The sequence below is a fragment of the Ovis canadensis genome, chromosome 2 (genome assembly GCF_042477335.2).
Source record: "Ovis canadensis isolate MfBH-ARS-UI-01 breed Bighorn chromosome 2, ARS-UI_OviCan_v2, whole genome shotgun sequence".
Lineage (NCBI taxonomy): Eukaryota > Metazoa > Chordata > Mammalia > Artiodactyla > Bovidae > Ovis > Ovis canadensis.
The window spans coordinates 21694136-21722071 of NC_091246.1; the positions used below are offsets into that span (position 1 = coordinate 21694136).

At 49.6% G+C, this 27936-nt stretch overlaps 1 protein-coding gene across 1 annotated transcript; it reads right to left on the minus strand.

Moving 5' to 3' along the window:
- Positions 1-87: 87 nt before the first annotated feature.
- LOC138434569 (liprin-alpha-1-like) lies at positions 88-27936 on the minus strand. The gene is made up of 22 exons (XM_069579386.1): positions 27653-27936; positions 26575-26815; positions 25380-25481; positions 24743-24907; positions 23771-23841; positions 22969-23071; positions 22522-22743; positions 20470-20616; positions 18963-19079; positions 17654-17737; positions 14727-14858; positions 13036-13129; positions 12532-12659; positions 11621-11686; positions 9841-10064; positions 7826-8046; positions 6740-6930; positions 5747-5776; positions 3053-3204; positions 2033-2205; positions 1815-1956; positions 88-307 (listed from the first exon to the last, which is right to left on the minus strand). Exons 1-22 carry the CDS (start codon positions 27934-27936, stop codon positions 88-90), a joined length of 3309 nt encoding a protein of 1102 aa, XP_069435487.1.

Genomic DNA, 27936 nt, shown 5'->3' on the forward strand with positions numbered 1-27936 from the left:
AGGCATTTGTGCCGGAGGCAGCGGTGGGTGTGGGCACGTTCCCCAGCTCTGCTTCCTCCCTGAGGGGGCTTTGCTCTCCTGCTCTTCTCACGTGGTCAGTCGAGGGCCCCAGGGCTGTGTCCTTCCAGATTCACAGTCTCCTTGATATCTCAAGCCCAAGTCCTGAGTTGCGTCCCAGTCCAGCATGGCAGAGGGCTGGGAACACCCAAGGTCAAGGGCTGAAATGATCCCAGGGGGACAGCCGGGCCCCAGCAGGTGGCAGAGCAGGGGATGAGGGTGGCCACCCACAGAGAGCCCCGCAGCAGCACTGGAAGGAGAGCAGGGATGCGTTAGCTCACTTGGGGACGTTGCCCGGCCTCAGCACTCAGATGTCACCCCCAGCAGCTCTGGGGACGCAGGAAGCTGGTGAGTGACACCACTCCACTCGGGCCGTGTGGGTGGGCACTGCTGACCATGGCCTCGGTTTTCATACCGGTTCCAACTGTCCCTCCAAGGGCTGGCGGGCTCCTCCTCCGAATGGCACAGATATTTTCTTTGTGGGTGAACACATCCCGGCTTGTCTCTGTCAGCACTGTTGTCGCTCTTTGTGTGTTATCCTCTTTTCAACCTGTGCTTGCTGCTCTTCCAGTTTAACTTAGGAGCAGCCCTTATTTTCTGCATTTCCTAGTTGTCAGCGTTCCCTGGGGCTTTCTAGGTGGCGCTAGCGGTAAAGATCCTGCCTGCCACTGCAAGAGATAACGAGAGATGTGGGTTCGATCCCTGGGTTGAGAAGATGCCCTGGAGAAGGGCATGGCAACCCACTCCAGTATTCTTGCCTGGAGAATCCCATGGACAGAGGAGCTGGTGGGCTACAGTCCCTGGGGTCACAAAGAGTCAGACACGACTGAAGCAGTTTAGCACACACTCAGGTTTTAGTTCAGTCACTCAGTTGTGTCTGACTCTTTGCCACTCCGTGGACTGCAGCACTGCAGGCTTTCCTGTAATTCCCCATCTCCTGGAGTTTGCTCAAACTCATGTTCATCGAATCAGTGATGCCATAGAGCCATCTCATTTCTGTTGCATCCACCAGAGAGGTGGCTGGGGCTCAGCAAAGTGCATGGTCCCACTACGTGGGTGTGAACCTGCCCTCACCACTCCCTAACCGTGCGACCATCACTGTCTCCTCCTCTGTAAATCGGGAGGTGGCAGCACCTGCTTGGTAAGGGGCACACACAGCATCTGGTATATAATCAATGTGCCATCCATCTCAGTGTGGTATTTATTAATAATAGGGATAGCATTTAATAATCTGCTCCTTTTTCTCTCTTCTCACTTAACTGTGCTCCAGACCATATCTGTTTTACTTACCCTATAAATCCCACACCCAGCAAAAAGAAGACACTCAACAACTATCTGGCTGAAGAGGCAGGAACATACCCTGTCCTTAAGGAGATGAAGCCGAGTGAGATGGGGGGCCTGATGATAACACTGTGTGATGAGGAGACCCCAGGAGGACCTGCGTGGCTGTGGGCTGGGGTGGGGGGCATGGGAAGAACCCCTGATGAGCTCCTGGGGATGGGGAAAGTGGCAGGAAGGAGGGGGTGCTGTTCCTTGTGGGGTGTCCACAGATTGTACCTCACTCCTCACTGATGAGCACTTAGACCATTTCCAAACACGTGTCACTGTTCTGGAGGAAACAATCATTGACCAGCTCCTACTCAGTCAATTTTGTAGAGTATGTTTCTCATTGGAGTATAAACATCTGCTTTATTCATTCCACGCTCCGTTCATCCACCCATCCAGCCAGCCATCTGTTCATCCATCCATCCACTCACCAATCCATCCATCCATCCACTCTTAATTCATCCATCCATCCACCCATCCACTCATCAACTGATCCGATCATCTCAGACCCTAAAGAAGACAGACACCTCCTCCGCTCCTCCCAGGAGGACACCCAGCGTGACTGACAGGAGCCTCGTGGGGACAGCGGGGGAGACACAGAAGGGACATGCATGCAGACCCTCCTCCCTCTGAACTGTGAAGCACCCACCTGGTCCTAACGCCTCCTTGCTGGTGTGTCCAGGCTGGCCCTTTTTCTTTTTGCCAAACAAATGACCGATGGAGGACTTGATGCCCTTCTTCTGTGGGGCTTTCTGCAACGCGTCCGGGCTGCTGTTGCTGTTGCTGGGGTTGCCCCCGGGGCCGTCCTGAGAGCGTGTCGAGCTTCGGGGAGAGAAAACGACCTTTAACCGGCACCCTCGTGCAAACACACACCCCTCCACAAGACCTACGGATAGAAACGGCCACCCAGCAACATCCGCGCCTCAACCTCGCAGCAGACAGTGGAGTCTCCTTCACCAACCACACTCCACATGAGCAATGCAGACTTCCGGCCATAAACAACGGCCCCAGGAAGCTGAGCTTCTCTGACTGGAGGTCTCCCCAAGGAGGGCTTCACTCCAGACGAGCTGGTGCAGAGGGTGCTCCAACCCTCCCTCAGGGTCGCTGCTCTGCAGGTGACGACACTCCCAGAGAAGGCAAGCTCCCCAGTTCTGGGCAGTTCCCCCCGCCTCCTGCAGGGTGACCGTCCTCGGCCGTGGCAGGAGAGCGACGGTCACTGTGCAGGGCTGCTGGTCAGGTGACCGCATGTGCCCTCCATCGAGTGCTGCCTGGCTCACAACAGGAGCTCAGCAGGTGGGGGTCTGAATGAGGACAATGTCAGTCACAGGAGGGGACAGACAGTCTCCTGAGAGGAGACCCCTGAGGAAAAGGGAGGGACCCTCAAGAGCAAATCCAAGAGTCACGGAGCCGTAACCATCAGGAACGTGCCCCAGGCCGGGCAGACCTCTAGCAAGAGCAGGAAGAAACCTCCCACAGGAGTCAATACATAGAGACAGATGCTTTCTAAAATCACTGAGGTCACTGAGCTCTTCTACCCCAGCACCTGAAGTCCACCACTAAACACAGGCACCGAATCCAGTCAGATTCCTTTACAATCATCCTTGCAACTCTTTCAAGATAAGAGGCGCAGGGCTCCTGAAACTGACGACAAGGCGAGCAGGCCCCTTACTTGCAGGCGTCCCTGATGTCCTCGTTGCTGGCTGTGCGCAGCGACCCCGTGTCCAGCCGGTCCAGCTGAAGGGACCGCAGCGAGGCGGAGGTCAGGGTTTCACCTTTGATGGTGGTCTCATCATCTTCTACCTCTTCCTGTAAAGCTGGCAACTAAGGGAGTGAAGTAAGTGTAAAAATGGCTAACAATGGACTGTGTCGAAAAAGGCAATCACACAGGTTACATTATAACCAGAAAATTATTTGAAAATATATTAGCTATACTATCCACCAAGTACAACAAAATGCCTTGTTCTAGCTTAATGCCATCTTAAACGACTGTTTGTTCAAGGGAGCGGGGCCATGGAGCAGCGAGAGCACCCCACTGAGTGCAGAGACCCTGGACGGGAGCCTCCCTGCACCCGGGCTCCACACTCCCTGGAATCCAGCGACCAGATGGCCCTGCCAGGCAGGACAGCAGAGCCACGCCAGCACCGTGAACCCTGCATGGCATGAACTGCCCTGATGAAAGGACTGTGCTCATCGCCAGATGCTGCTCGGAAGCACCACTAGCAAGAGTAAGAAACCTCTCAGCAAAGCCATCCAGACCTTTCTATTTGAAGGAGAAAAGGAAACAGCTTGTACCACCACCCAAGATCATTTGTAGTGATGATGCAGGTTACTGAACCCATGACAACAAGTCAAACACAGAAAAGGTACCCAAGCCCTCCATGCGAACACCATGTGTCTGGCTTGTATTTCTCAGTAACACACAGACTGGGGGCTACATACTGAAGTGCTTACACCCAGTTTGAGGGTCATTTGCTCACTGTGGTTTACATAAAGCTCTCCTAGGTCTTCACTAAGAAATAATCTTGTATCAACCTAGAGGGGTGGCATGGGGAGGGAGATGGGAGGGAGGTTCGAAAGGGAAGGGATGTAAAAAAAAAAAAAAAGATGATCTCTCCTGGACTCCCAGCTTTGCTGCTAGTCCTGGGTCTGAAGATAGGAAAGACAGTGGTGGCAACAGTGTGGGGAACAGATGAACCCCTTCGGGGTCCAGACAGGTCTCACTTATACATTTGGGTGTGTGGTTAAGCAGGGGAGGTTTGGGGAAACATGCATGGCAAGTATTTTTATAAACAATGAGTGTGTTGTTTTAACCAACTAACCAGTCCTTTTTTAATGGGATTCTGTAAAGAATACTGATCCCATGCAGCCCCACAGGAGCTTGGTGACAACAAAGTGACTTAGTGCAAAATACAGCTGAACTCGTTTAACAGCAGCTGGATAAACTAGGCACCCTCCCCTGATCTCTACCAAGAAACCTCAGACAACAGAGGGCTACAAAGGCTAGAAATTATCCACATGGAACTGAACAGGGATCAATCTCAAATTCAAGTTAAAATAAGCATTTATAAAAATCAGAAACAACAAAGAACAGAGCAGGGAAGTGACACACCTGGGTTGACTATGGACTCAGTGGAGACAAACACCTGCCTCAGAGTCAGGGACCACGGCCAGCCCCTTCCCCCGGGCCTCCTGCTAAGGAAGGCCTCTGGGTGCGCAGCCTGGCAGCCCTTCCCCAGGATGGGAGCCGCCCCACTGGTGCCCATGTGACTAGGATGGGCAGTGCCATGTCCTCACTTAACAGGAGGGCAAAGCAGGCCACAGAGCGGGCGAGCAGCACACCCAGGTCACCAACCCCAGGGTGATGGCGCTGCTCTGCTGGGCCCAGCAGAAGGGCTCCCGGGCACTGAGCTGCCTGAACTAGAGCACGGCTGCCCGAGTCCTGCAGGAAGGCCCCAGGAGTGCTCGATCAGCAGGCTGGGAGTGGGAGAGGGACAAGGAAGGCCAGCCCCCGGGGCACTGGACTCCAACAACGGGCTCAACCAAGTGACCAAAGGGGAGAGGCAGCGAGCTCCCTCCTGATGCTCCCTCCATCAGGGATGCCGTGATGGACACGAGAGCCTCTGGAGCAAAGCGGGCTGGACGGCACCATAGTAAGTGTCCAGGCTCTGATCAGAGCAGTCTGAACCACACTGCTGGGTGTGGGAGCCTGGGCACAGTGCTTGGCCTCTCTAAGCCTCAGTGTCCCTGTCTGCTGAATGGGGATAACAGCAGCCTGGACCTCACCTGGGTGTCTGCGGGATTAGATGACAGACGCAGAAAGCACTCGACACGGTGCCTGGTGCACAGAGTCTCCTGCACACTGCTACCCACTGTCATTAAATTGGCTTCCCCCAAATCTAACTTCTATGGCTCTGATTCAGTCATTTGTTTACAAAAAAAAAAACACTAAGTAGAAATTCCATGGTGGTCCAGACGTTAGGACTTGGCACTTTCACTGCCAGGACACTGGTCTGATCCTTGGTTGGAGAACTAAGATCCCATAAGCTGTGCAGCACAGCCAAAAAAATTAGTAAAGAAAAATTTTTAAATAATAAATAATACTATGTCTATTATAAATAAGCATGAGATGATTAGAAGGCAAACAAGTGGGAGATAGGCAAACTGTTACAATTGTCCCAACAAATGACCTATTTCCAACAGAACCATCAGCATAGTTTAAGTGGTGGGTAAGTTTCATTGCTTCCATTAAAATGTCAATTATTCACCAGTACATAACCACACAGTGTTCATTCATGTAAAATGATAAGGACTCTCTACTACTTCACAGAGAAACAAGGGCATGCTAAATTACTAAATAGTTTACCTTTCGACAATGCTTCCTTAAATCACTAGGCTGATAGATGCATGCAAAGAAATGAAGAGAAACCAGATTTATTGAGACTTTGAAGCTAAAAATTCAAGAATCAGTACAGACAAATACAGTATAGCAAAAATAATGGCAAACATATAAGTGAGATGAAGATTTAGAGAACATGTAACTGGAAACAGAACATTTTTTTTGACCACAGAAATTAAATAAGCTATTCAAGATTTACTAGAGAAACACTATAAATTATTACTCAGGAAGATACAATTCTATCACAACATCACAATTTATTAAAGCACAGCATTCTGTACAAAAAAGGCCCTTAACAGTTGTCTCTTCTCAGCCAAACTTCTCTATAAGTTAGTTTCTCTTCGTAAAAAACATGTTATACTTTAAAATAGTAATTTAACTGATGAGGAAGTTACCATAATACCTATTTGAACACTGAAAAATCGAACCACATACTGGACATTAACATAAAATGCTTACCTAAAATTTGATTTAAAACTTCTCAAAGTAAATTTATTAAACCAGGTTCCCTGTGAAAATATGTAAGAATGAAAGCTAGCATAATAGCAGGTGCAGTCTTTACATTTTATTAACCATAGAAGATGCTTTTTAAAGAGTCTAGTAGAGACATTAACTGTGCAAACGCTGATGAGATTTATAGTCTTAAAAATACAAGCACCAACACAGAAAGGATATTGTGTCAAAAGTCCATTAATTCTACACTTAAGAAGATCATTTAAGTAAAGATAATCTCATTTATTAATTACACATGATATGTGGTTTAGGATCCATCTATATTATGCTTGTAACTGCATAGTGATATGCTAATTCAAACTTACTGCTATGGGGGAAAAACACCATTTGATGAGACATGAAGACAAAGCACAAACCCGACTAAGGGGACACCTGCTGTGGACCACAGCACTGCTATGACCAGAGCAAGTGGGAGGACGGGGAAGGAGAGATGGATGAGTAAACTACAGCCTCGGGGGCGAGGCGGGGCAGTGGTGGGGAGCTGGGGTTTGGACTGACAACCACTAAGCAGACAACAGGATGAGCCAGGAAATCAAAACCAATGCTGAAAGCAGACACACCGTCAGAGAACTCCAACAGCAGGACAAAATACACAGACTGCTCTTTTACAAACACTCGGAAAGAAATCAGTCGTGAAACTACAGAGAAATCATCAAAGACTTTTACATATCAACTAATTAGCCAACGATGCAAATGATAAAAACAGTGTCTCAAAAGACCACAAAATGGACTAGTTGCCACTTCACATGCCGCTAAATGATTCACAGTCAATTTAATTATATGCCGACTAACAATGCAGCTAACATGAAACGGGTGGTAACCAAAATAAGTGATAATACAAGTGCAGTTACAAAGCAGAGTGTTGTAAACATGATTTCATGGGGTAAACAGCAATGCACTCACCAAACCTAAGCTAAACATGGAAGAAAGCTGGAACATGTGCTTTAGAGCCACACACTCTGTCACCAAAAGCCCTAGGTCGTCATCTCGTTTTCAGACTCGGAAGAGTGAGGAAGCCCAACTTCTTCACTGGGGCCCTGGGGCACCGGGCTTTTAATCTGGTTTCACATGCAGAGCTGGCCTGAGCACACGGCCAGGCCCATTAGCGAGCAGACCAGTTTAGATTCCTAAGCCAGGAGTCCAAATATCAAGACTAATTTGTCGCTGTGCAATTATGGAATGATTTCGCTCAGTCATGTCCGACTCTTTGCGACCCCATGGACAGTGGCCTACCAGGCTCCGCGGTCCATGGGATTTTCCAGGCAAGAATACTGGAGTGGGCTGCCATTTCCTTCTCCAGGGGATTTTCCCAACCCAGGGATCGAACCCGGGTCTCCTGCATTGCAGACAGACGCTTTACCGTCTAAGGCACTAGGGAAGCCCCATTAAAGACTAGGCAGTTTTAAAAATCTTAGACCTCTGAGCATAGCAAATGTACCTGATTTTCTTCTGGGTAAAAAGAGAAAAAACAAACAAACAAAAGAAAACCAGTGTGCTCGGGGAGGGCACGGCAGGGAGGAGGCAGACACGTACCAGTCATGAAGCCTAGCTTGTCTACTTCCCGCGCAAGGCTGTGCCGCCTCATTCGGGGCTTGGAGCACCCTCTGCTGGGCGGGCAGGAGCTGGCATGCGAGGAGGCGGGATTCAGGTTGAGGGAGTTAAAGCACCAAAGGTTGCTTAAGCTCCCCCTGCCCACCCTGCTCTCAATCCTCTCAGCCCACTGATCCGTGTTCTCCTTCTTTTCTTGGATCAACCTAAAATAGAATAAAATCACCTGCCTTTGTCAGCAGAGGAACGTGTCTGGACAACAAATTTAGGCTTGCATTCTGTGTCACGATTAGCAAATTCCAGGAAGAGTTGCTCAATTAACATCTGAGCAAAAAGGACCAGCTTTCCCTCTTTTGAATATTCTCAAACTTAGAATAACTTATCATTGAGTCTTACAAGGTGGCCCCTGATCCTTCACGTTTGATTTGACTTATTTAACATTCTGATGGGGCCTGGGTGGTGACTCTCCTGTGAGGAGACACCTGAAGCTGACCACCTTTACCTGCCCTGCTCTCAGGGCAGAGATGCACGTCAGTGCCTCAGATCTTTTCCACTGGGAATCCGGAACTCCGTATAACCAAAACAGCGATTCACGAGCAACCTAGAGTTTCTAAACACAAGTCTCCAGACCAGATGAAGTGCTGAGTTGCACTTTTAATTTTTTTTAAGCTTGTGTATGTACAAACGCATCACTTGATGAAGTTCTCCACCAGCTCTGTGTGAGTTTCTGGATTCATGTCAATGTGCTGCATTAACCTAGAATTCACAGTTACTGCTCTTCTCCCCTAATGTGTCATGGATGATTTTATATACAGATTAAATACAAGATTATGCAAACAAAATGATTTTCAAATTAAAAGACAAGATCCTTACAGGTAGTAAACACTCCAGTTTCACTTCTACTTATACATCTTGAAAGTTTTTCACCGTTGACAAGTTGATGGACAGAATTTACCATTTACATCAAGTCAACTTGTTGCATAAGGAAAAATCACATTTACCTGACAACTTGCTGTAGAAATAAAAATATTAATATGTAACTGTTCTAAATTTCCTACGGGGATGAGGAAAGACAATCTTTCTGAGCTTGTCTGTGCTCAAACACGGCCCACAAAGCAGTCTGTCTCAGCATCAAAAGTGCAAGCGGCACCATCTGTGTTTGCTGGTTGTGCCATTCACCCCCGCCTTTTCCCCCGAGCCCCCCGCACTCGACCGGCAGGAATGGGCACCTTGGCCAGGGGTGACCGGATGAGAACAATCTGAGCAGCAGTTCTGCCAGGTCCTGTGCAGGGTCACCGGCCTGCGGCCACTCTGAACGTGGACTCGGGACAGGAGGCACAGCTGTGCGGGTGTGGCACCAGGTAGGCCTCGGGGCCCCCAGCCACCCAGCTGCACCCAGACCCAGGGCCCCCTGCTCACCACGAGGCGGGCCTTTGGGTTCTATCCTGTTTTGTAAACTGTTATAACTGCCAAGACTGGGTCTAAAGAAAACATTTTAAATATACTGATGAGATGAGAAAAACTCAAACACATGTCCTTGGAATACTGTCTAACAACAAGCCGAACTTCACAACGTACTAAGTTAAAAAGGAAAATGCAGATCTGAGTGGGAATTTGCCAACCCCAGAACCCCAGCTTTTCTGTTCCAGGTGGCTTTTCACCAGAACCTGGAAGGCTCCGAGGGACACACGAAGGCGAACCCTCAGTGCTGGAGGGTGCACGGGCCACAGGGGACACTGCCTCGGCACCTCACCCACCTTGGGGCCCAGAGCTGAGGGGGGGACACCCCACAACGACCCCCCACAGAGTGCTGACACCACACTGTGGACAGAACGCCCTGGCTGACTGAGCTTTATAATCAAGGGCAATCTCAGAACTGAAAATTCTCGAAGCAGACCTGAAGTCAGTTTTCTTACTACAGAACACTCAGACTTCCCTAAGCAGAAGACAGCTCCTCAGAGAAGCCGAGTCTCCGGGGAGCTGGGCTCAGGTGCACCCACCAGATCTCTTCATTGATCTTGTCCAGCTGCTCCTGAATCCTCCCGACCGGAGTCTTGGCATCGGCCTGCCCACTGGGCGACAGCAGAGCGGGCGTGCTGAAGAGGGTGACCCCGTCGCCCTCACCGTCAGACACGCCCTCGTCATTCTCGAACACCTGGGCCACGTTGGCCAGCGTGCTGGCTTGCTGGCCACGCTCCCGGTCCTGATCTTTCAGGGGTTGCACCTGGGCACGAGAGGACCACGTCTCGTCAGCAACATTCCGGACAGCTCAAGTCTATCAGGAGCTGAACACAATTTTACAAGGAAGCCCTGACTTTGGACAAATGGGCCATGCTTATGAGACACTGCCATCTCTTAAACGAGCAGTACTGAAGAAACCGGCAGGAGGAGAATCCAGTTCCTAGATGGCCTGGTGACATTCAGGTCTCAGCGTGGACGGAAGGCAATCCTATGAGGTTATTCACAAGGGTGGGCTGATGGAGTCAGAGACAAAAACTGAAAATTACAAAAATACATCCATGCTTCCATCAGCCAGGCTGAAGGAAAATTAGAAAAAAAAAAAAATCCTTCAGCTCCGCAGCTGCTGGGTCCACCCCGCTGGTCATCACTGGTACTAGTTCGCCGAGTGCCGGGGTCCAGCCCCGGTGGATCCAGGGAATTCGAAGGGCGGACGGAGTCGGTGAGGAAAGACTTATTTATTTATTAATATAAGATTAGATTAGGAAGAAATAGTGTAGTAGGAAAATTAAGTGGAGAGAAGAGGCTGATTAACTTGGGTTACTTGGAAAACCAATAAAGTTCCAGACAAGGAGCTTATACCATCTACGTTAGGCCACCGGCGCCCGTTTGAATATCGGAGAGTGCCCCGCCTTGGGCTCTCTCTCTTACGGATCTTAAAAGCTGGGACAAGTAAGTAGACAGAGTGAGCCTCCATGTCCCAGATGGGAATTCAGCCTGAAATTAGAGTAAAGAGGAGACACGGGGGAAACCAGTCCAGCGACTGGCTCTCCTTCTATTGTCCTTCAAGGCCTTTTATACTTTTGATTATACATAGAGATCAATGGGTAATACAAAATTATGTAGTGTTAGCAGCCCAGACTCTTTCTGTATATCTTTTTGTATACAAAAGGTCTCAGGTGATTTACATTATCTTCTGGCCAAGAGGCTTGTTAACACTTTTTGGCTCTCTTCCTTAATGAATGTTAATCTCGTTTCCCCTGAAGTGTTTTTCTTTAATCTGCATCTCCCTAAAGCATTAAAGTTACATCTCTATAGAACAAAGGTGCAGTGGGTTATAACAAAGAAGGTACTTAACTCAAAGATCTAATGTTGCTAATACCAGGTCTACTACTTGTTTTTCTATATACCAACTATATCTAAAAATAAAGGATATGAAAATTTGGCAGCAAGTATTGGCTCAACAAATGAAACCTTTAATCAGTCCTATTCTAATGATTTTGACTCTTCGGAAGCCCCTACATTCCAAGGATGTTTTAAGCTTCCTGTGCCTCCTGCGGTCACATGCGCAGCTGTACGAGTCCTGCAGGCAGGCTAAAAAGCCATCAGAGGGGTTTTTGGATTGAAACACTCTTTCAAATGCAGAAGACTAAAGCCCTGAATTGACTTTTTCCAGAGAATGTCAGAAGAGTGGAAAGGCAGGCAGATTCTTATATTTTGGGGGGTGGATGCTCAGGGAATGCCAGGGGGAAAACCTGAGGTCTGATTAGCCTTGCCATCAGAGCTCTGCCGCATGACCTTGTCACAGGTGGAATTCCTCACGCTGGCTCCCGGCAGCCGAGGAGCGCCGTCCTCGGGGGTTCCCAGCCCTCCGTTTTGCAGGCTGGTCTGAACACACACAGACAGGAGTGAGCAGGGGCAGCCAGGGGATGGGAGGGCCAGCCTCCCGTGGCTCTCCTCTCAGGGCACAGGCCCTCGGGCTGGGCTGTTCTGGGGATGGCCCCTCACACCGCAAGGGAGGCTCTGTCATCTGAGACACAGGGGAGAATGCCTGCTGGGCCCTGTGCCGCCCTCCCACTCTCACACCTCACATCCTCCTCTCCGCAAATCTCCCCCCTGCCCCACTCTCACCCAGGTCCTGCCTTGTTTCCCCAGACATGACCTCAAAGCAACCGAGGGGCAGCCTCGAGGTGCTGGCTTGGTGACTCCCTGTCCCCTGTGGCCAGTACCCTCACTTTCTGTCTTCGTCACGACCCCTCCGCAGGGCTGGGCCACCCCTTTTCCTGGCTCCAGGACCACCTGCCATCATTCCTGCTCCGCTCCAGCAAACTAGCTGCCTATGGGTTCACCCCCATCAGCCCGATCAGCACGTCCTCTCCATTCTCTTGCCTTAAAATCACACATTTTTGAACATTTAATTCTGAGAAACTGTACTCTAAGTGTTCCATAGCAAATATAAACACTCAGAACAATACTAACCCTTATAAACCATAATGAATAAGAAGTTACATCTCAGCTGTAGAAAAGCTTCTGGAGGAAACATGGCAAGCCATTGACGACAATGAAGTCTGAAGAGAGAAGCTGGACTTGGGGTCGGGGTTCGGCTGGCGGGGGACAGGACTCACTCTATTGCCCTCACTCCTCTCATTGCTTTAGACTGTCTCCATGGACCTCACTTTCATTCCTGGGCATTCCTCACATTCATTCCTCTACACCCCACTTCACCTCCTCACGGGGTAAAACAAGTCAAACGGGCTAAGTTTCCGAGTCACTCGACTCAACCTGGCAGCTCTGTGCTGTCGGCCACGGCAGTCACTCGCCTTGTGCAGCCACTGAGGATGTGACGCAGGCCGGTGCAAAGCTCGATGTGGAAAGCACACAGATTTCAAGACTTGCGGTGAAAAAAGCATGTAAAGCAGCCCGCTCATTTTTAGGAAATTTTAGACTGTGTATGTGGCTCGTATTATCTTTGTGACGGACAGCACTGTCCACATGAAAAGGCTCATGCTTTGTCTCAGCTTTCGGGTGAACCTAGAAAGGACTACTCAGAATTCTGAACCACACACAATGGCCACACACTCTAAATCCACCTATAATGCAAATCACATTCAGTGTTCAAAACCAGAAATGCCATACACGTTACATCAGTGGACTAGCCATAAGGAAAATGCAACTCCACTTCCACTAAGCATCTGTAGTAACTGTAACAATGAACCCAGCTCAGTTCAGCTCTTAACAAATTTCTAAAGGATTTAGAGATTTAAGGACCTTGTTGTTTTGCATCTCTTCTAAATGCTTTTTTGCATTTTCAACTTCCCATAGGAGAGAATTCTGAAAAAGATACACACAGTGCTTTAGAATCAATTCTTAACAGACGTTGCGTGGACTGCAGGATGGCTACTCTTCTGTCTGAAAGCATAAAGTGTTAGGACCAAACAGAAGCCAGGACAGGCTCTAAGGGGCAGGCCCGCAGGCAGTGTAGCCAGACCAATCAGAAAAATCCCCGTAGCCCCCCGCCCGCACCAGACCCGAGCCAATCCAGATAGGGATGTGAGGTTTAAAAGTCCCGTGCACGCATATGGTTTAAGCAATCAGCTATGCTGTTACAGAAACAAAGAACCGTCTGTATAAAAGTATATGTGATTCAGAACTCGGGGCCCTTGTCGGATTCCACTATGCTGGATGAAACCTGGGTCCTGGCTCAAGCTAGTAATAAACCCCTTTATGCTTTTGCATTGCTGTGGATGTCTTATTCTCTCAGTTTTGGGGACTCGGACTCCGGGCATAACAAAAGCACCTTGGGATGAGGGGCGGACTTCGCGCCCAGAGTGAAGTGTCAGCACCAAGCCAGATGAAAACTTTTAACACTAACTTGTACACAGAAAAACTCCTCCTTCCCCGACTGATCTTCTAGATCCAAGGAGGCCAGGTCCCTGGGGTAAGCGAAACTGCTTTATACTTGCTTTCAGCTTTTGCAGTTCAGTGGTCACTCAGGAAACTGGCGCAGGTTTCACATGCAAAATTCAAACCTGAGACAAAACTATCCCCACCTCAGGGCCAGCCCACAGGTCAGGGTGAAGTGAGGTCTCTAGTGAGGTGTGGGTGTCATCTTGGTTTTTGTGGGGGAAAAATGTGCCACAGAACTTGTAGTGACCATGGGTCTCTCTCAGACAAGCATCGCCCAAGCGCTGACCTCAGCGAAGGTTCTGGGCCTCGTCTTTAGGGCACTGGTGCAGCTGGGACAGGTTTTCAACGAACCTGAACCAGACTGTTGCCCACTGAGCTGCTCTGATAGAGGTTCTCAGACATTTCCCAAAGCAAATAAAAAGAGAGAAGGCTAGAGTTGGAATATGAGAATGCTTGCTTTTACTTGCTTCAATCTTTTCAATCACATTATATAAAAGATCCTGAACTAAACTTATTGATTTGGCTGCATCGGGCCTTAGCTGCATCATGCTCGATTCCTTTGATGTGATTGCCGCGTGGCACATGGGATCTTAGCTCACCAACCAGGGATCGAACCTGCGTCCCTGACCTTGCAAGGCAGGCTCCCAGCCACTGGACTGCCAGCAAAGCCCCAGAAATAAACTTCCAAGAAAGGAACGAAGGGGTGAGGGGGGACCTAGAAGAATGTTCTAGCACAGTGGCTGGTGACATCGGGGCCACTGGTGATTCCGCCTCACTGATGCTTTCTGTAAGGGTTGCGGGCACACATCTATGTCTGTTCCTTTACACACTGCCTGTGGATGCTGTCACGCTTATTGACTAGCATGAAATGCTGCTACTCTAACCAGTAAAGACATTCACTCTGGGGCCCTCTATGGGAGTTTTCCAACTTCTGTCCTGGAGATTTCCCCCACACACAGACCGGGCTGAGCCAGGCCAGGCCAGATGCATCTCTTGTAAAGGGGCCGTGAAGCTGGCTCACCTTATCCTCCAGAGTAGCCATTCTCTCCTTCAGATGAAGCTGAAGCCTCTCATTTGATTCAAACAGAAGCTTATCCACGGTATCTGATGAGTGTTCATTGTGTTCTTCATTCATTTTTTCTCTTTGCCTTGCCTAAAACAGGAAAAACGAAAACTCATAAACTTCAAGAGCAAGTATAGTCGTCGTTCTTTTAAAAGCACCAGGGAGCCGCAATGTGAGCGGCCTGTGCCCTGGTTCCCAAGGCAGTCCCCTCCCACAGCCACCTCTGGTGGGCTCTTGAGCATCCCCAGAGCAGACGGGCAGGTGCAGAGGGAGGCAGGGACTTCACTGGTCAAAGGTCACTCCCAACACTTCTCTTTGGCAGAGCACCTGGGGGACCTTAGTGTCACCAGCCATTTCCTGTCGAAAAGGCTTGAGGAGCAAGCAGATTTACACTCAGAAACAAGTACACTTGAAAGGGGATTGGCTTACACATACGTTGGTGGAGGAATTTCCCAATATATAAACAGGAGCTTGATTCTGGATTAAGGGTGTAAAATGAATTCAATTTATAAAGCAAAAAGTGAGAAAATTCATTTTGGAAAAAAAGCCAGTGGAGATAGACTTTCACATATTTTTCTTTACATGAAACATCACTTGAATTCTTTGTAATGATTGCTCTTGTTCAGTCACTCAGTCGTGTCTGACTCTTTGTGACCCCATGGACTGTAGCACGCCAGGCTTCCCTGTCCTTCACTATCTCCCAGAAGTTGCTCAAACTCATGTCCGTCGAGTCAGTGATGACATCCAACCATCTCGTCCTCTATTGCACCTTCTTGCCCTGTCTTCAATCTTTCCCAGCATCAGGGTCTTTTCCAATGAGTCAGTTCTTCGCATCAGGTGGCCAAAGTATTGAAGCTTCAGCCTCAGCATCAGTCCCTCCAATCAGGACTGATTTCCTTTAGGATTGATTGGTTTGATCTCCTTGCAGTCCAGTGGACTCTCAAGAGTCTTCTCCAACTCCTCAGTTCAAAAGCATCGATTCTTTGGTGCTCAGCCTTCTTTACGGTCCAACTCTCACATCCATACATGACTACTGGGAAAACCATAGCTTTAACTAGGTGTTCCTTTGATGGCAAAGTAATATCTCTGCTTTTTAATATGCTGTCTAGGTTGGTCGTAGCTTTTCTTCCAATGATAATTCATATTCAGTTCAGTTCAGTTGCTCAGTCATGTTTGACTGTGCGACCCCATGGACTGCAGCATGCCAGGCTTCCCTGCCCATCACCAACTCCCAGAACTGCCATCCAACTGTCTCATCCTCTGTCATCCATTCTCTTCCTGCCTTCAATCTTTCCCAGCATCAGGGTCTTTTCCAACATGAAAATTCATATTAAAAAATTGGAAATAATTACCTCAAGCAATTTTTAAATGTAACAACAAAGTTGGAAAGTCTGTGTTTTATAAAACGAGCATCAATTTCATGGTTTAAAAAGCTGTTTTAGGACCTACTGTATAAAAAAAATGGAGAGAAGACAAAAGAATGATATATTTGAGATTGGCCCTGTGTTAGAAATTGCTGAGGCTAATTGATTGGTCATGGGTGTTTATTATACTACTCCGTCCACTTTTGTGCATGTTTGAAATATTCCATTGTAAAAAATTAAAAAACAGGTTGCTGGTGCTGCTGCTGCTAAGTCACTTCAGTCGTGTCTGATTCTGTGTGACCCCACAGATGGCAGCCCACCAGGCTCCTCTGTCCATGGGATTTTCCAGGCAAGAGTACTGGAGTGGGTTAACAGGTTATTTTCTGTTAAAAAAGAGTCTTCTCCAGCAACGCAATTCAAAAGCATCAATTCTTCAGTGTTCAGCCTTCTTTATGGTCCAGCTCTCACATCCATAAGTGACTACTGGAAAAACAATGGTTTTGACTATATGGACCTTTGTCGGCAAAGCGATGTCTCTACTTTTCAATATGTTGTCTAGGTTTGTCGTAGCTTTCCAAGGAGCAAGCATTTTTTAATCTCATGGCTGCAGTCACCATCTGCAGTGATTTTTGAGCCCAAGGAAATAAAACCTGTCACAGCTTCCCCAATAAGGCATCAGCATTCAAATATTTTTAAAGCAAAACAAAAGTTTACTTTGAATTGGCTTAGTCATAAACAGCATCCCAATCTCAACAGCCTCTGAGCAGCAGTTCTGAAAGTAAGGAAGTACACCCCTGATAGGGAGACATTGAGCTCTCTGCCTAAGCAGGGAGGGAGCCTCACCGAGGTCTCATGATGGGAGTCAGAACCACAGCCCTCTGGGAGCACGCATATGAGGCTCTGCAGTCCAGGCCCAAGAACACAGCTATGGTAGGGACAGTACTGACCCCTGAGGCTGGACCTGGGATCCCCACTACATTTCCTGGATGGTCTGTACCGCTGTGTGGCCAACCCTTCCGGGAAACCTCTCTCAGGGCTCTCTGATGAGAGCCTCCACCATCGCCCTTTCCTGGCGCGCCTTCTGTCGCAGCGCAACTACGGTTCTCCTCCTGCCTAGGAGCAGCCATCCTACACACACATACCACGTCTGGACCAGCAGTTTGGCATGTGGGACTCCAGTGCCACGTCCGAGGCAAGCACCTCCACACCTGGGCACCATGCCTTCAGTTTCACGGGCCTTGGGCTGGCACCCTCAGTTTGTTTGAGGGGCCCTGGTAAGGTCCGACTGTATCCTGAGCAGCTCCCTGGCCTGGCTGGTCAAAGCAACAAGCGTCCTCCTTGAACGTAGGGACCCCCTGGCCCCTGACAACCACCTACGGGAGACCACATCTGGCCCTGCTCCCGAGGTTGGGTGCCTGGATCAGCAGACAGGGCCACACATGCACACTCCCCGGCAGAGACTGGAGCGGCGGAGAAAGGCAGCGCCAGCCCCGCCCAGCCGCGGCTCTGGCCCACAGGCACCCAAGGCAGCTCCTCGCTCTTCTCCTCCAGTTGGGCCTCTATCTGGCGCTCCCTCTCCTCGATGCTGCTCTGTCTCTCTCCCGCCTGTAGGCCAACAGCATCAGCTCCGCTCGCACCGACCCTGTCCTGACGGCACGCGGGCTGTGACCACAGGGACAGCAAGCGGGCCATGCTCTGTGCGGACCACTGGCCCCGGGTTCGCGGTGGGGGGGGCACACCCGCACGCCTGCTCAGCCAGCGCGGCTCCGTGTGTGACACGTGGATGATGGAGGGTGCTGGTGACCGGCTCGTGAGAGGAGAGGTGCTCCCCCTGGCCCCAGGCCTCACACCCACGGCCGATGCGCCCCCTCCTCAGACTGCCTTTGGCGAGCCAGCGTGGGCAGCAGGCAGTGGCAAGCAAGGGACACACGAGGGCACACGTTCTTCCTTCCTAAGCTGCGAAGTAAGTTCGAACAGCTTAGCCTCCTTAGTGGCAGAGTTTCCCGGAAGACAAAAGTTCAGACTTCAAGGCCGACCTGGGACAGACAGCAAAGATGCCAGGGGAGAGAAGAAACCAACCCTTGAGAGGAAGATCACAGGCAGAAGGGCGCCCCCTGGCGGCTGTTAGTGACCCTGCTCGGGGAGGGTTTGCGAGCACCGGACACCACCCGCCTCCGGAGACCGGCCGGCCACTCAGCCACTCACTGAGCTCCAGGCAACGCTCCGACAGCCGGGCCAGCACAGGCCCGGCCCGCCTCTCCATGCCCAGCCAGTGCCCACCAGCAATGCGGGGCAACACCTTTCCCTCCAGAAGGTCGGGGTGGCTGGCTGGCTATGGGGACCATGGCCCCAGCAGCACCAGGTCTCCTGGACGTGGCCTCTCACCCGTTGGCTCCCGGGGACTGCAAGCTGGGAGTGGGGCCCCGGGTCTGCACTGTGCCCCGCTGTGACTTAGTCGACAATGTATGAATAAAGACTTAAAACTGTGTTTATTATAGAGCTATTTTGGCCATCTCTTAAATAAGAATGGGATTTTTCTAGTTCTTTATCCTGCTAGGCTTTGAGTTGCTGACTGAACTCTGAGCAGCAGTGACTCGGAGCTGAAGCATCCTGGGGACACACAGAGCACAGGACAAAACTGGAGGGAAATTAACGTAGGGATGACACGGGAGCGGGGACTGTCTGACACTCAGGGAGCGCTCCCATCTCAGACGGGCAGCACCACCCCCGCGTCCGCGCTCCTTCGTGGACTGAGCAGCTCGAGGAGGGGCAGGGTGGGACAGCACGGGAACAGGCCCTCCCCGCGCCCCCTGGGGACCAAGAGCAGCACCTTGGAGAGCGCAGCCATGCGCTGAGCCAGCTCAGCCTCCACTTCCAGCAGCATTTGCTGCAGCTTCTGCTCTGCCAGCTCCAGGCACTCCTGCAACCGTCGGTCTTTATCCTCCTTCTACAAAGAGAGAGCAGAACATCAAAACGGGCCAAGTGGTGGAGCCTCTGCCATTGTTAGTAAGCTGAGACAAAACCGAAATGCATGTGTCTACAGGGTTAGTTCTGTTTCGGAAGCTGCGTCACGGTAATTTTTCTCTCAGTGTTTCTGGGCTTGGTCTCAGTGGGCAGAACACCTTCTGCCAGAGTATTTGCTTTTCCTAAACGTCTCCAAAGAAGTCTTAAAAAAAAAAAGTTCTTATATATTAAAGAAGATCAGGTTTCTGTAGAAGCTTATTCATTCTTATTGACAAGTTAAGGGTCAGTACTGACCCTTCTTAAAACATCACCAGAATCATCTGGTGATGAAGGGAACCCTACCGACTGCAGACGGCCATGGGCTTGTAAGCCAAAATATGGCTTTCATCTCCTCTGAAATACAGACCTGATCAGAGTGTGCCTGGGGAAATGCCAGTCAACTAATATTTGTAAATGCATGATTATCCTTTTAACAGATCTTCTTACTCTGAAAACTTTCAGTGTAGAACATTTAGACAGATTCTTTTTTGAAACAGAAATGAAATTATCTATACGCTCGGGTTCCTGAGAGGGTAGCATTTATTTCTAAGCAGCTTTCTTATTTTTCCTGTGTGCATATTACTCTATGTACATACATAAACAATAAGATATGCTTTAAAACCCTCAGAAAACAACAGCATATGGGAGGTAGTCTTTTCTGATCTGCCTTTTACAGCCATTGTTTTGTATATTGTAATGCTCTTAATTAGCATTCCACCTCATAAATTTCAATGGCTTTCTAGTATTTTATTTTTGTAGTGGGGCCAGTGATACACTTTGTCACACACCAGACTGACTTAATTTGTTTTGGAGAAGCCAGATTTGGTTTTCCTGGTTAAGTCCTGATTATCTGAGACCACACAGGAACAGGAGCAAGTAAAGCTCACCAAACTACAGGAAGTACAAACCCTAATCAGACTGGAGCTCTAACCCTGCCTTTTGTCACAGTGACCCCAGTTCCCAACAGGCAGCCAGCTGCTGTGACGTTCCCTGCTGCTCTCTGCTCTTTCAGTAAAAATGCTAACAAGCCAACAGATTCAAGTCAAGTAAAACAAGAGTCAGGAGTGGAATTCCACAAAATGGTTAAACCAAATCCCAAATAATTTAAACCTCTAAGTTGCAGTCACCCTCAATTTTTAAAAAATGTATTTCCTTTCAGTACAGCTGATTTATCATGATGTACATCCACACTTTTGAACGCAGTATTTTAGGGTCCTAAGAACTTTCCATTGGGACTTGGTTTCCAACATGGGAGTCACATAAAAAGGTCTTTACCTTCCTTCCTCAGTATTCACTACTGTAAAGGTCAGACACAGTTCAGGAAAAGCCATTACCTGTCGATGCACAGAATCCTTATTTGCGATTTCATTTTCAAGTTTATCATCAAGGTTGTGCACAGAGATGGCTTCGCGCTGTGCAGCGAGGTAGCGTTTCTCAAGTGTACTGATTCTCTTCTCCATGTCCTCCTTCTGGGCCATAGCCTACACCAGGCATTGCAGAGGAGAAAAGCTAAGTCATTATCATAGAATACTCCGATACACTTAAGAGTAAAAAAGTGGGACTAAATCCTAAGTTTCAAATCAAACATAAAATTAGCGTCCTCAGAATTAAAGTCCTAGACATGGCAGTTTTCTGAGATGTGAGCAAAAATGCGCCTACCTCAAATGTCACATTTGCCACGATGGCACCCATCTGTCTTAACGTCCGTCTGGCCACTCGATTTACCAAGCTTCTTTTCTACATAATAAACCCAAACAGCAAACAAACAGTACACTAAACTACTCTGTCATTGCAAGAATTCCCAGAGGGAAGGTACCTGGCATGAAATGAGGACCTCTGTCTCCTACACCATACAGGCCGGCTTGACCCAGAACAGGGAGGGACCTTCAACAGATCCAACAGCGAGCTCTGAGGCTCATTTCCTCGGGTAAAACTTGGAAAAATCTCATGCAATTTCTTCAAAATTAAATAAGAATATTGATGAGTGGAAACAGAAGTCAAAGTGTAACACAACTGGGAGCAGCCTTCTCAAGCCTAGTTCTCCTAAAGCAGTTACACCACGTGTGTGAAACGCTCAAACCAGGAGCAGAGCTTGCTGCTGGTGCAACTCCTGTCTGCCGGCTCAAAATCCATTTCAGGTCCCTCCGTGCTCACTAAGTAACCGATGTTGTCCTAACATTAAACGTGAAAGGTCTTAAAAACGCTTTTTCCAGAATTCTCTACGTATTAAACTCTGCCACCTAATCTCCTCCTGTTGCCAAAGAGTAGTGTGAATAGGTTATACAAACGTGCAAATATTTCTGTTTTGAGTTCTCACACAGAATTACTCACACGGAGCTACTAAACAAGTACACCTGCTGTACCACATGTTGGAGGGGTGCTCTCTGAGACGGCCTCACAGGGGAGGGGTGGGGCAGGGTGGGCACTGTCTGTCTGCGCACAGAGGAGAGGCGAGGCTCACAGGAGGAGGCCTGAGCCCCCAGCTCTCTTCTGTTTTCACAGTGACCGTTAGGGAGTTTCTCATAAATCATGACACCCGCAGACATGACCGCCAGAAACATCCCGATTCTGCATGGTTACACAGCATGGGCCTGAGGATCTGAGGGTGAGCAAATGCCACTCGACTTGTCTGACCGCTGGTATCACTGTCACACATCCCTTCAAGGAGCGGAACCTCAGAAAACTAGAGAAGATGGCCAGGCAAGCTGCCTCAGCAGAGCCCACGCAGCATGCTCCCATCTCTCCGAGAGAACGGGCTCCACAGACGTTCAGACTCGCCTGAGTGAATCAGAAGGAAATTTCAGCATCATCAGGAATACATTCAACAGGCAGATAGGGGGATGAACTGGGAGACTGGGGTTGACATATACACCCTACTGATACTATGCATCAAGTCCACAGCGAGTAAGGACCTACTGTACAGCACAGGGAACTCGACTCAGTGCTCTGTGGTGAAGTTAATGGGCAGGAAATCTAAAACACAGGGATACATGCGTATATGTATATATATGATTGGTTCACTTTGCTGTACAGCAGAAATTGACACAGCAGTGTAAAGCAACTATATTCCAATACATGAATGAGTGAATGAATGAATTTTTAAAAAAGGAACACACTAGGCCCCCTAGAACTTGTGGAAATGAGGAGTCCACACCCAGGGTGCAGCACAGCACTAGGACTGCCCTCACGTTGGTCCACTGCCAACGGCCCGCCTGGACCAGGCCTCTTTACCCCAGAGACCTCGACGCAGAGGCGGGAAGGCAGCCAGTCGCGGTCTCGCCAGTGCTCTGCTCTTGCTCACGCAGCCATGCCAAGGCTGAGATCACAGGGAGAACAAAGGACCCACATTCCGCCTCAGGACAACAGACACGTCCACTGTCACTCACTTCACGGACGTCCCGCTGTAGATTCACGTTCACTTCCTTGGACTTGAGGAGGTCCTTCCTGGCCATGTCCAGGTCCTTGTCCAGCTCTGTTACGTGGGCAGAGAGGGCTGCCAGGCGGTCCTTCATCTCGCTCTGCTCCCGTGACTTCTTCTTGATGATCTCCTGGAGCTCGATCACCTGAGCCAGGTCTTCCTCACGGCTTAGAGAGCCGTCGCTGGTTCTCTAAGGGGGAAAGGAAACCTTAGACAGCCTTGTTTCGGGAGGGAGGGAATGCAGCACTTCCGGGAAATGGGTGAAATCAAAACTGCCTTCTGCGCACTGGAGCTCACACGACCCTCACGGCCATTCAGACCTACATGGTGCATTGGTGAAAGGTCTCAACAGCCCCGCACTGTTGAGTACTATCCAGTAAGACGAGAACCAGACAGAGTGAGACCGAAGACATGCCTTTCCGTTGGCGCTTGGCATGTTTTCTTGTTTGTGAGTTACATCAAGCATCCCGTCCATTAGTATCTTTTTCGGGTTATTCTTCTCTTTAAGAATCATCAGCGAAAACCAAAAAATTGAATCAGAATAAAGAAATAAGTAAAGACAGCAAAATTCCATTTGGAAAAACTCAACTCAAAACTGAAAATACAGCATAAAAAGAAAATACATGGTGATGCGATCCATCCCGATTAGAACCAGGTGATTTGAGTCAGAATTTGTCTCCTACTGGACAAAGGGGTACTTAAGAGATCCTGCAGCTCTGAGCCACAAGTCTAGTTTACTAGTCATTAAAATAACCCAGGTGGGCTGGTCCTCAATCAGAAAGAAAAAGAACATCTGATTTCCACCACTACAGCCTTCATACTTTTTTAAAATGAAAGGATACAAATGACAAACCCTTGGACTGCAAGGAGATCCAACCAGTCCATTCTGAAGGAGATCAGCCCTGGGTGTTCTTTGGAGGGAATGATGCTAAAGCTGAAACTCCAGTACTTTGGCCACCTCAGGCGAAGAGTTGACTCATTGGAAAAGACTCTGATGCTGGCAGGGATTGGGGGCAGGAGGAGAAGGGGACGACAGAGGATGAGATGGCTGGATGGCATCACCGACTCGATGGACGTGAGGTTGAGTGAACTCCGGGAGATGGTGATGCACAGGGAGGCCTGGCATGCTGCAATTCATGGGACTGCAAAGAGTTGGACACGACTGAGTGACTGAACTGAACTGAACTAACTGAAATTACATGATGACTGAACTTACCTCTTTATGTGTGGCACCTAATTCTTCTAACAAACTACACCCTTCAAGTGCTCCTCGTGTGTTGATGTGTGTCTATACGTTAGTGCACTTCTTAGTGTATGCTGCTGCTGCTGCTGCTGCTGCTGCTGCTGCTGCTAAGTCGTTTCAGTTGTGTCTGACTCTGTGCGACCCCATAGATGGCAGCCCACCGGGCTCCCCTGTCCCTGGGATTCTCCAGGCAAGAACACTGGAGTGGGTTGCCATCTCCTTCTCCAATGCATGAAAGTGAAAAGTGAAAGTGAAGTCGCTCAGCAGTGTCCGACTCTTCGCGACCCCACGGACTGCAGCCTACCAGGCTCCTCCACCCATGGGATTTTCCAGGCAGGAGTACTGGAGTGGGTTGCCAGTGTATACTCACCCTAATACACGGCTACTGTAACAGAATACATTTAATGTATCTCATTGATCTTAACGTCAAGAAAATCTGCTTATTAACAGCTTTAAATTCTAAGTTTGAGAGAAAAAAATGTTATCCTAAAATAATTCTATTACCTAGTTTTTAATTGCAAATTGATATACAGAATATAATAAATCTGGAAACATTTATACCAACTAATACTTTTTAACTGGGGGCTTCCCAGGTAGATCAATGGTAAAGAATCCACGTGCCAATGCAAGACGGCAGGTTCGATCCTTGGGTCGGGAAGATCCCCTGGAGTAAAAGATGGCCACCCACTCCAGCATTCTTGCCTGGGAAGTCCCAGGAAGAGAGGAGCATGGCGGGCTACAGTCCACAGGGTCACAAAGACTCAGACATGACTGAGCATGGACACAGGCAACACTTTTTAACCATATAAAACTCTGACTTCTTACAGAAAAAATGTATTTATAAGAATTCAAGAAGCTCAAAAGTCAACTAGTTACATAAATACATGCATCATCCACCTAACAAGGCAGCAAGTGTACAAATCCGGGATGGCCGGGTGGCTGGTACCTTCTTGTCCAGGGCCTTGTGGTGCTCAAAGAGTGACTTCAGTGCCTTGAGCACCTCCAGCTCGCTGGTCATGCCGGCTGGGGACTGAGCCTGCCACTTGCCTGCCGTCGTCTGCAGGGACGGTACGCACCGGGGTACCAGGCACTCCAGGTGCTCCAGCAGCAGCTCCAGGGCAGGGCCAAAGGAGCACCTTCAACTTCATGCTTGAATTCAGGGCTGATAACCCCTCTCAGCCTCATGCTATAGCCAGGAACATGCTAAGGCAAGTCGGAATCCCGCCAGTGCAGCCTAAAGTTAGAGTGGACTTCCCCAGTGGCCCAGTAGTTAAGACTCCGCACTTCTGCAGGGGTCATGGGTTTTAATCCCTGGTCGGGGAACTAAGACCCCACACAAACTGTAGCATGGACAAAAATGTAAGTTCAGAGAACTCCCCCCTCAAATGTACTAAAATTATATTAGCTCTCATCATAAATTTGAAGCAAAGTATGAGAACCCCAAACTCATCCATCCTGGTCTGCTCAGTGGGAAGATGTGAAAACTCCACTTGAAAACCAGACAGAGTTTAAAGACAGCAACACGGAGCCCGGCAGTGACCCCCGCGGGGCAAATGTCAACACATGAGAATCCCCCTACTGACCCTGGGGTTATTCCTCTCTGCTTTCAGCATAGCAATTTCTTTCTCTCTTGCAAGAAGCTGTTCCCGGCATACATTGAGTTCTTCCGTAGATGTTGCCAACTCCTAGAAAACAGTGAAATGAGTAAGTAACTAAATGCAAACACAAATTAAAAAGAGAGCGAGACTCTGAAGACTGACCCTGTCAAGTCTCTCCAGGCTCCACACAAAGGGTCTCCCTGCCCCTCCAGAGAAGAGGGGGTCCACTGACCCCAACACCACACAGACCACCACAACTCAGACCAGCCTTCAGCCTCCATCTCGACCTGGCAGGCACGCAGCAGGGGAGAACCTGGAATCCAAGCCTGCCTTCTCAAGACCCAGGGAAGTCTAAGAAACTTCCCTAAACATAAACCTAACAACAAAGTGGATAAAGAGATTCTTAAATGACACACAGACAAGTGACCTAGAACCACTGGGGAGAGTGAGGAAGAAAGGTAAGATCTACAAGGCCATCAGGACTTGGAGTGTTCCTCTGGGAAAAAGACTGATGGTACCCCAAGGCCATCTGTTAGCCTGACTCCACTGAGGTTACCCAGTCATTCAAGAAATTGGATAAAATGTTAAATTCATGTTATATGTATTTTATCACAATTTTCATGCACGCGGTGCCGTCCACGTGGTGAACTCTCTCAAACTGAACCACATGGAGTCTTTCATTCTTCTAGTTTTCTTTGCACAAATAAAAAAATCCTGGGCTACGTATCCCCTACTACATACTGAGTATTCAGCACCTAGAACACTGCCCAGCACTTGTAAGAGGCATGTAGTAGACATGTGAAGCTATGAGGCTATATGTTATACACATAAGCAGTAGGTACTCGTCATTAAGATACTGGACACACTGTTCTGTGCTTTGTAAGATGGGAGATGTTAAGGGGCTTAGCCTTTCTGCTTCAAGGACTGACTCTATAGCTCAATCCACATGCCCCAGTGACTCCTCCAGCCAGTGTTTCCCTTCTGGTGGGGCCCCCGCCCGTCCTCCACGCAGCACCTGCACAACCACCTACCAGGTCAACCTGCTGGGGTCGATCCTGCCCAGGAGGCCAAAACGCCCTGGCTGGCAGGGCCCACAACCAGGCTCACAAAATGAAACACAACCCCAACGCTTCGCCGGGTGAAGGCCAATCCGAGGGGCCCAGCCCCCGGCTGCTCTCACCTCAGGCCACTCTGCTTCCAGGACTTGGGCCGAGGCCACGTTCTTCCTTGTCTTGGCCTTTGCCTTGGGGATGCAGCACTGGAAAAGTGCCCATAGGCGGGCCCTTCTGTGACCCTTCCTCGTGGATTGGGGCAGCCCCCCACTCAGGGGCAACTGCTGTTTCACGGTTAGATACCTCAGCACCCGAGCTATCACCACCGATCTCACACTACCACCACCACTATTCACACTACGACCACCGCTCTCACACACACCACTCTCACACACCACTCTCACACACTACTCTCACACACGATGCTCTCACACACCACTCTCGGACACTCTGCTCTCACACTACGACCACCACTATTCACACTACGACCACCACGCTCACACACACCTCTCACACACACCACTCTCACACACCACTCTCACACACACCGCTCTCACACACCGCTCTCTCACACCACTCTCACACACCACTCTCACACACACCGCTCTCACACACCACTCTCACACACTACTCTCACACACGACACTCTCACACACCACTCTCAGACACTCTGCTCTCACACTAGGACCACCGCTCTCACACTATGACCATCAGCACTGCTGTCTCTAGAAGAAATGGCACAAAGGCTCTGCCTCCAGCATGTCTCCCAGGAGCCTGGAACCTGGAACCCACTCAATCACAAGGGGCTCCGTGGTAACAGGGGAGCTAGGCTCAGGCCCATCATCAAGGGTGCAGAGAGGGGGGAGGGGCTGCCAAAAAGACGACAGATGAGTGTGGGGTGCAGGAGAAGGAAGGCTGTGCCCTCAGCTCAGGCCCACCATCAAACATGACCCTGCAAGGGGACTGGTTCACAGTCGAACCAAATAGTATAAACTGCTTCAGAAACCACCACCACTAGGAATGAGCACGTCTTCTAAGTGGGCTTCTGCCTCCTCTACCCCCCAAACAAGCCTCCAGTGAGGCTACTCAAAGGGCACCACTGAACTCAAGGGGGTCCCCAGAACCCACCCGGGTGACAAGGACTCACCGTGCTAGCTGCCCCTCACTCTCACCCTGAGCTCGGTCCTCCCTGACTGACTCCCTCACTCGAGCTCAGCAAGGGCTTGACCAACCTCGCTCCAGGCACTTAAAATGAATTCACAGTGGGTTACAGGGGTTCCGTCAATCTGCTGCGAACTCGCCCTCTTAACTTTGACCCTGGGCTGCCAGACAACTCTGCCCTGTGGAGGTTCAGGGGTGTCCCTGCCTTGAGCCGCAACAGCCAGCGCCTCCCAGACCCCGCCAGGTGCTGCCCCTCCCTCCACGCCGGAGTCTCCCACCCCCTCTCCTGGCCCCACTCGCGGCTCTCCACTCGCCAGGGCACAGGCCAT

Bases quoted from the DNA above. Each gene is read 5' to 3' on its own strand.
- LOC138434569 (XM_069579386.1), bottom strand. From the start codon at position 27,936: ATGGCCTGTGCCCTGGCGAGTGGAGAGCCGCGAGTGGGGCCAGGAGAG. The intron at 12,660-13,035 runs GTTAAGAGCTGA...TTCCACATCGAG, and splicing joins TCTAAATCCTTTAGAAATTT to CTTTGCACCGGCCTGCGTCA. The intron at 5,777-6,739 runs GTAGTTTACTCA...TGCATCTATCAG, and splicing joins CCCGCCTCGCCCCCGAGGCT to CCTAGTGATTTAAGGAAGCA.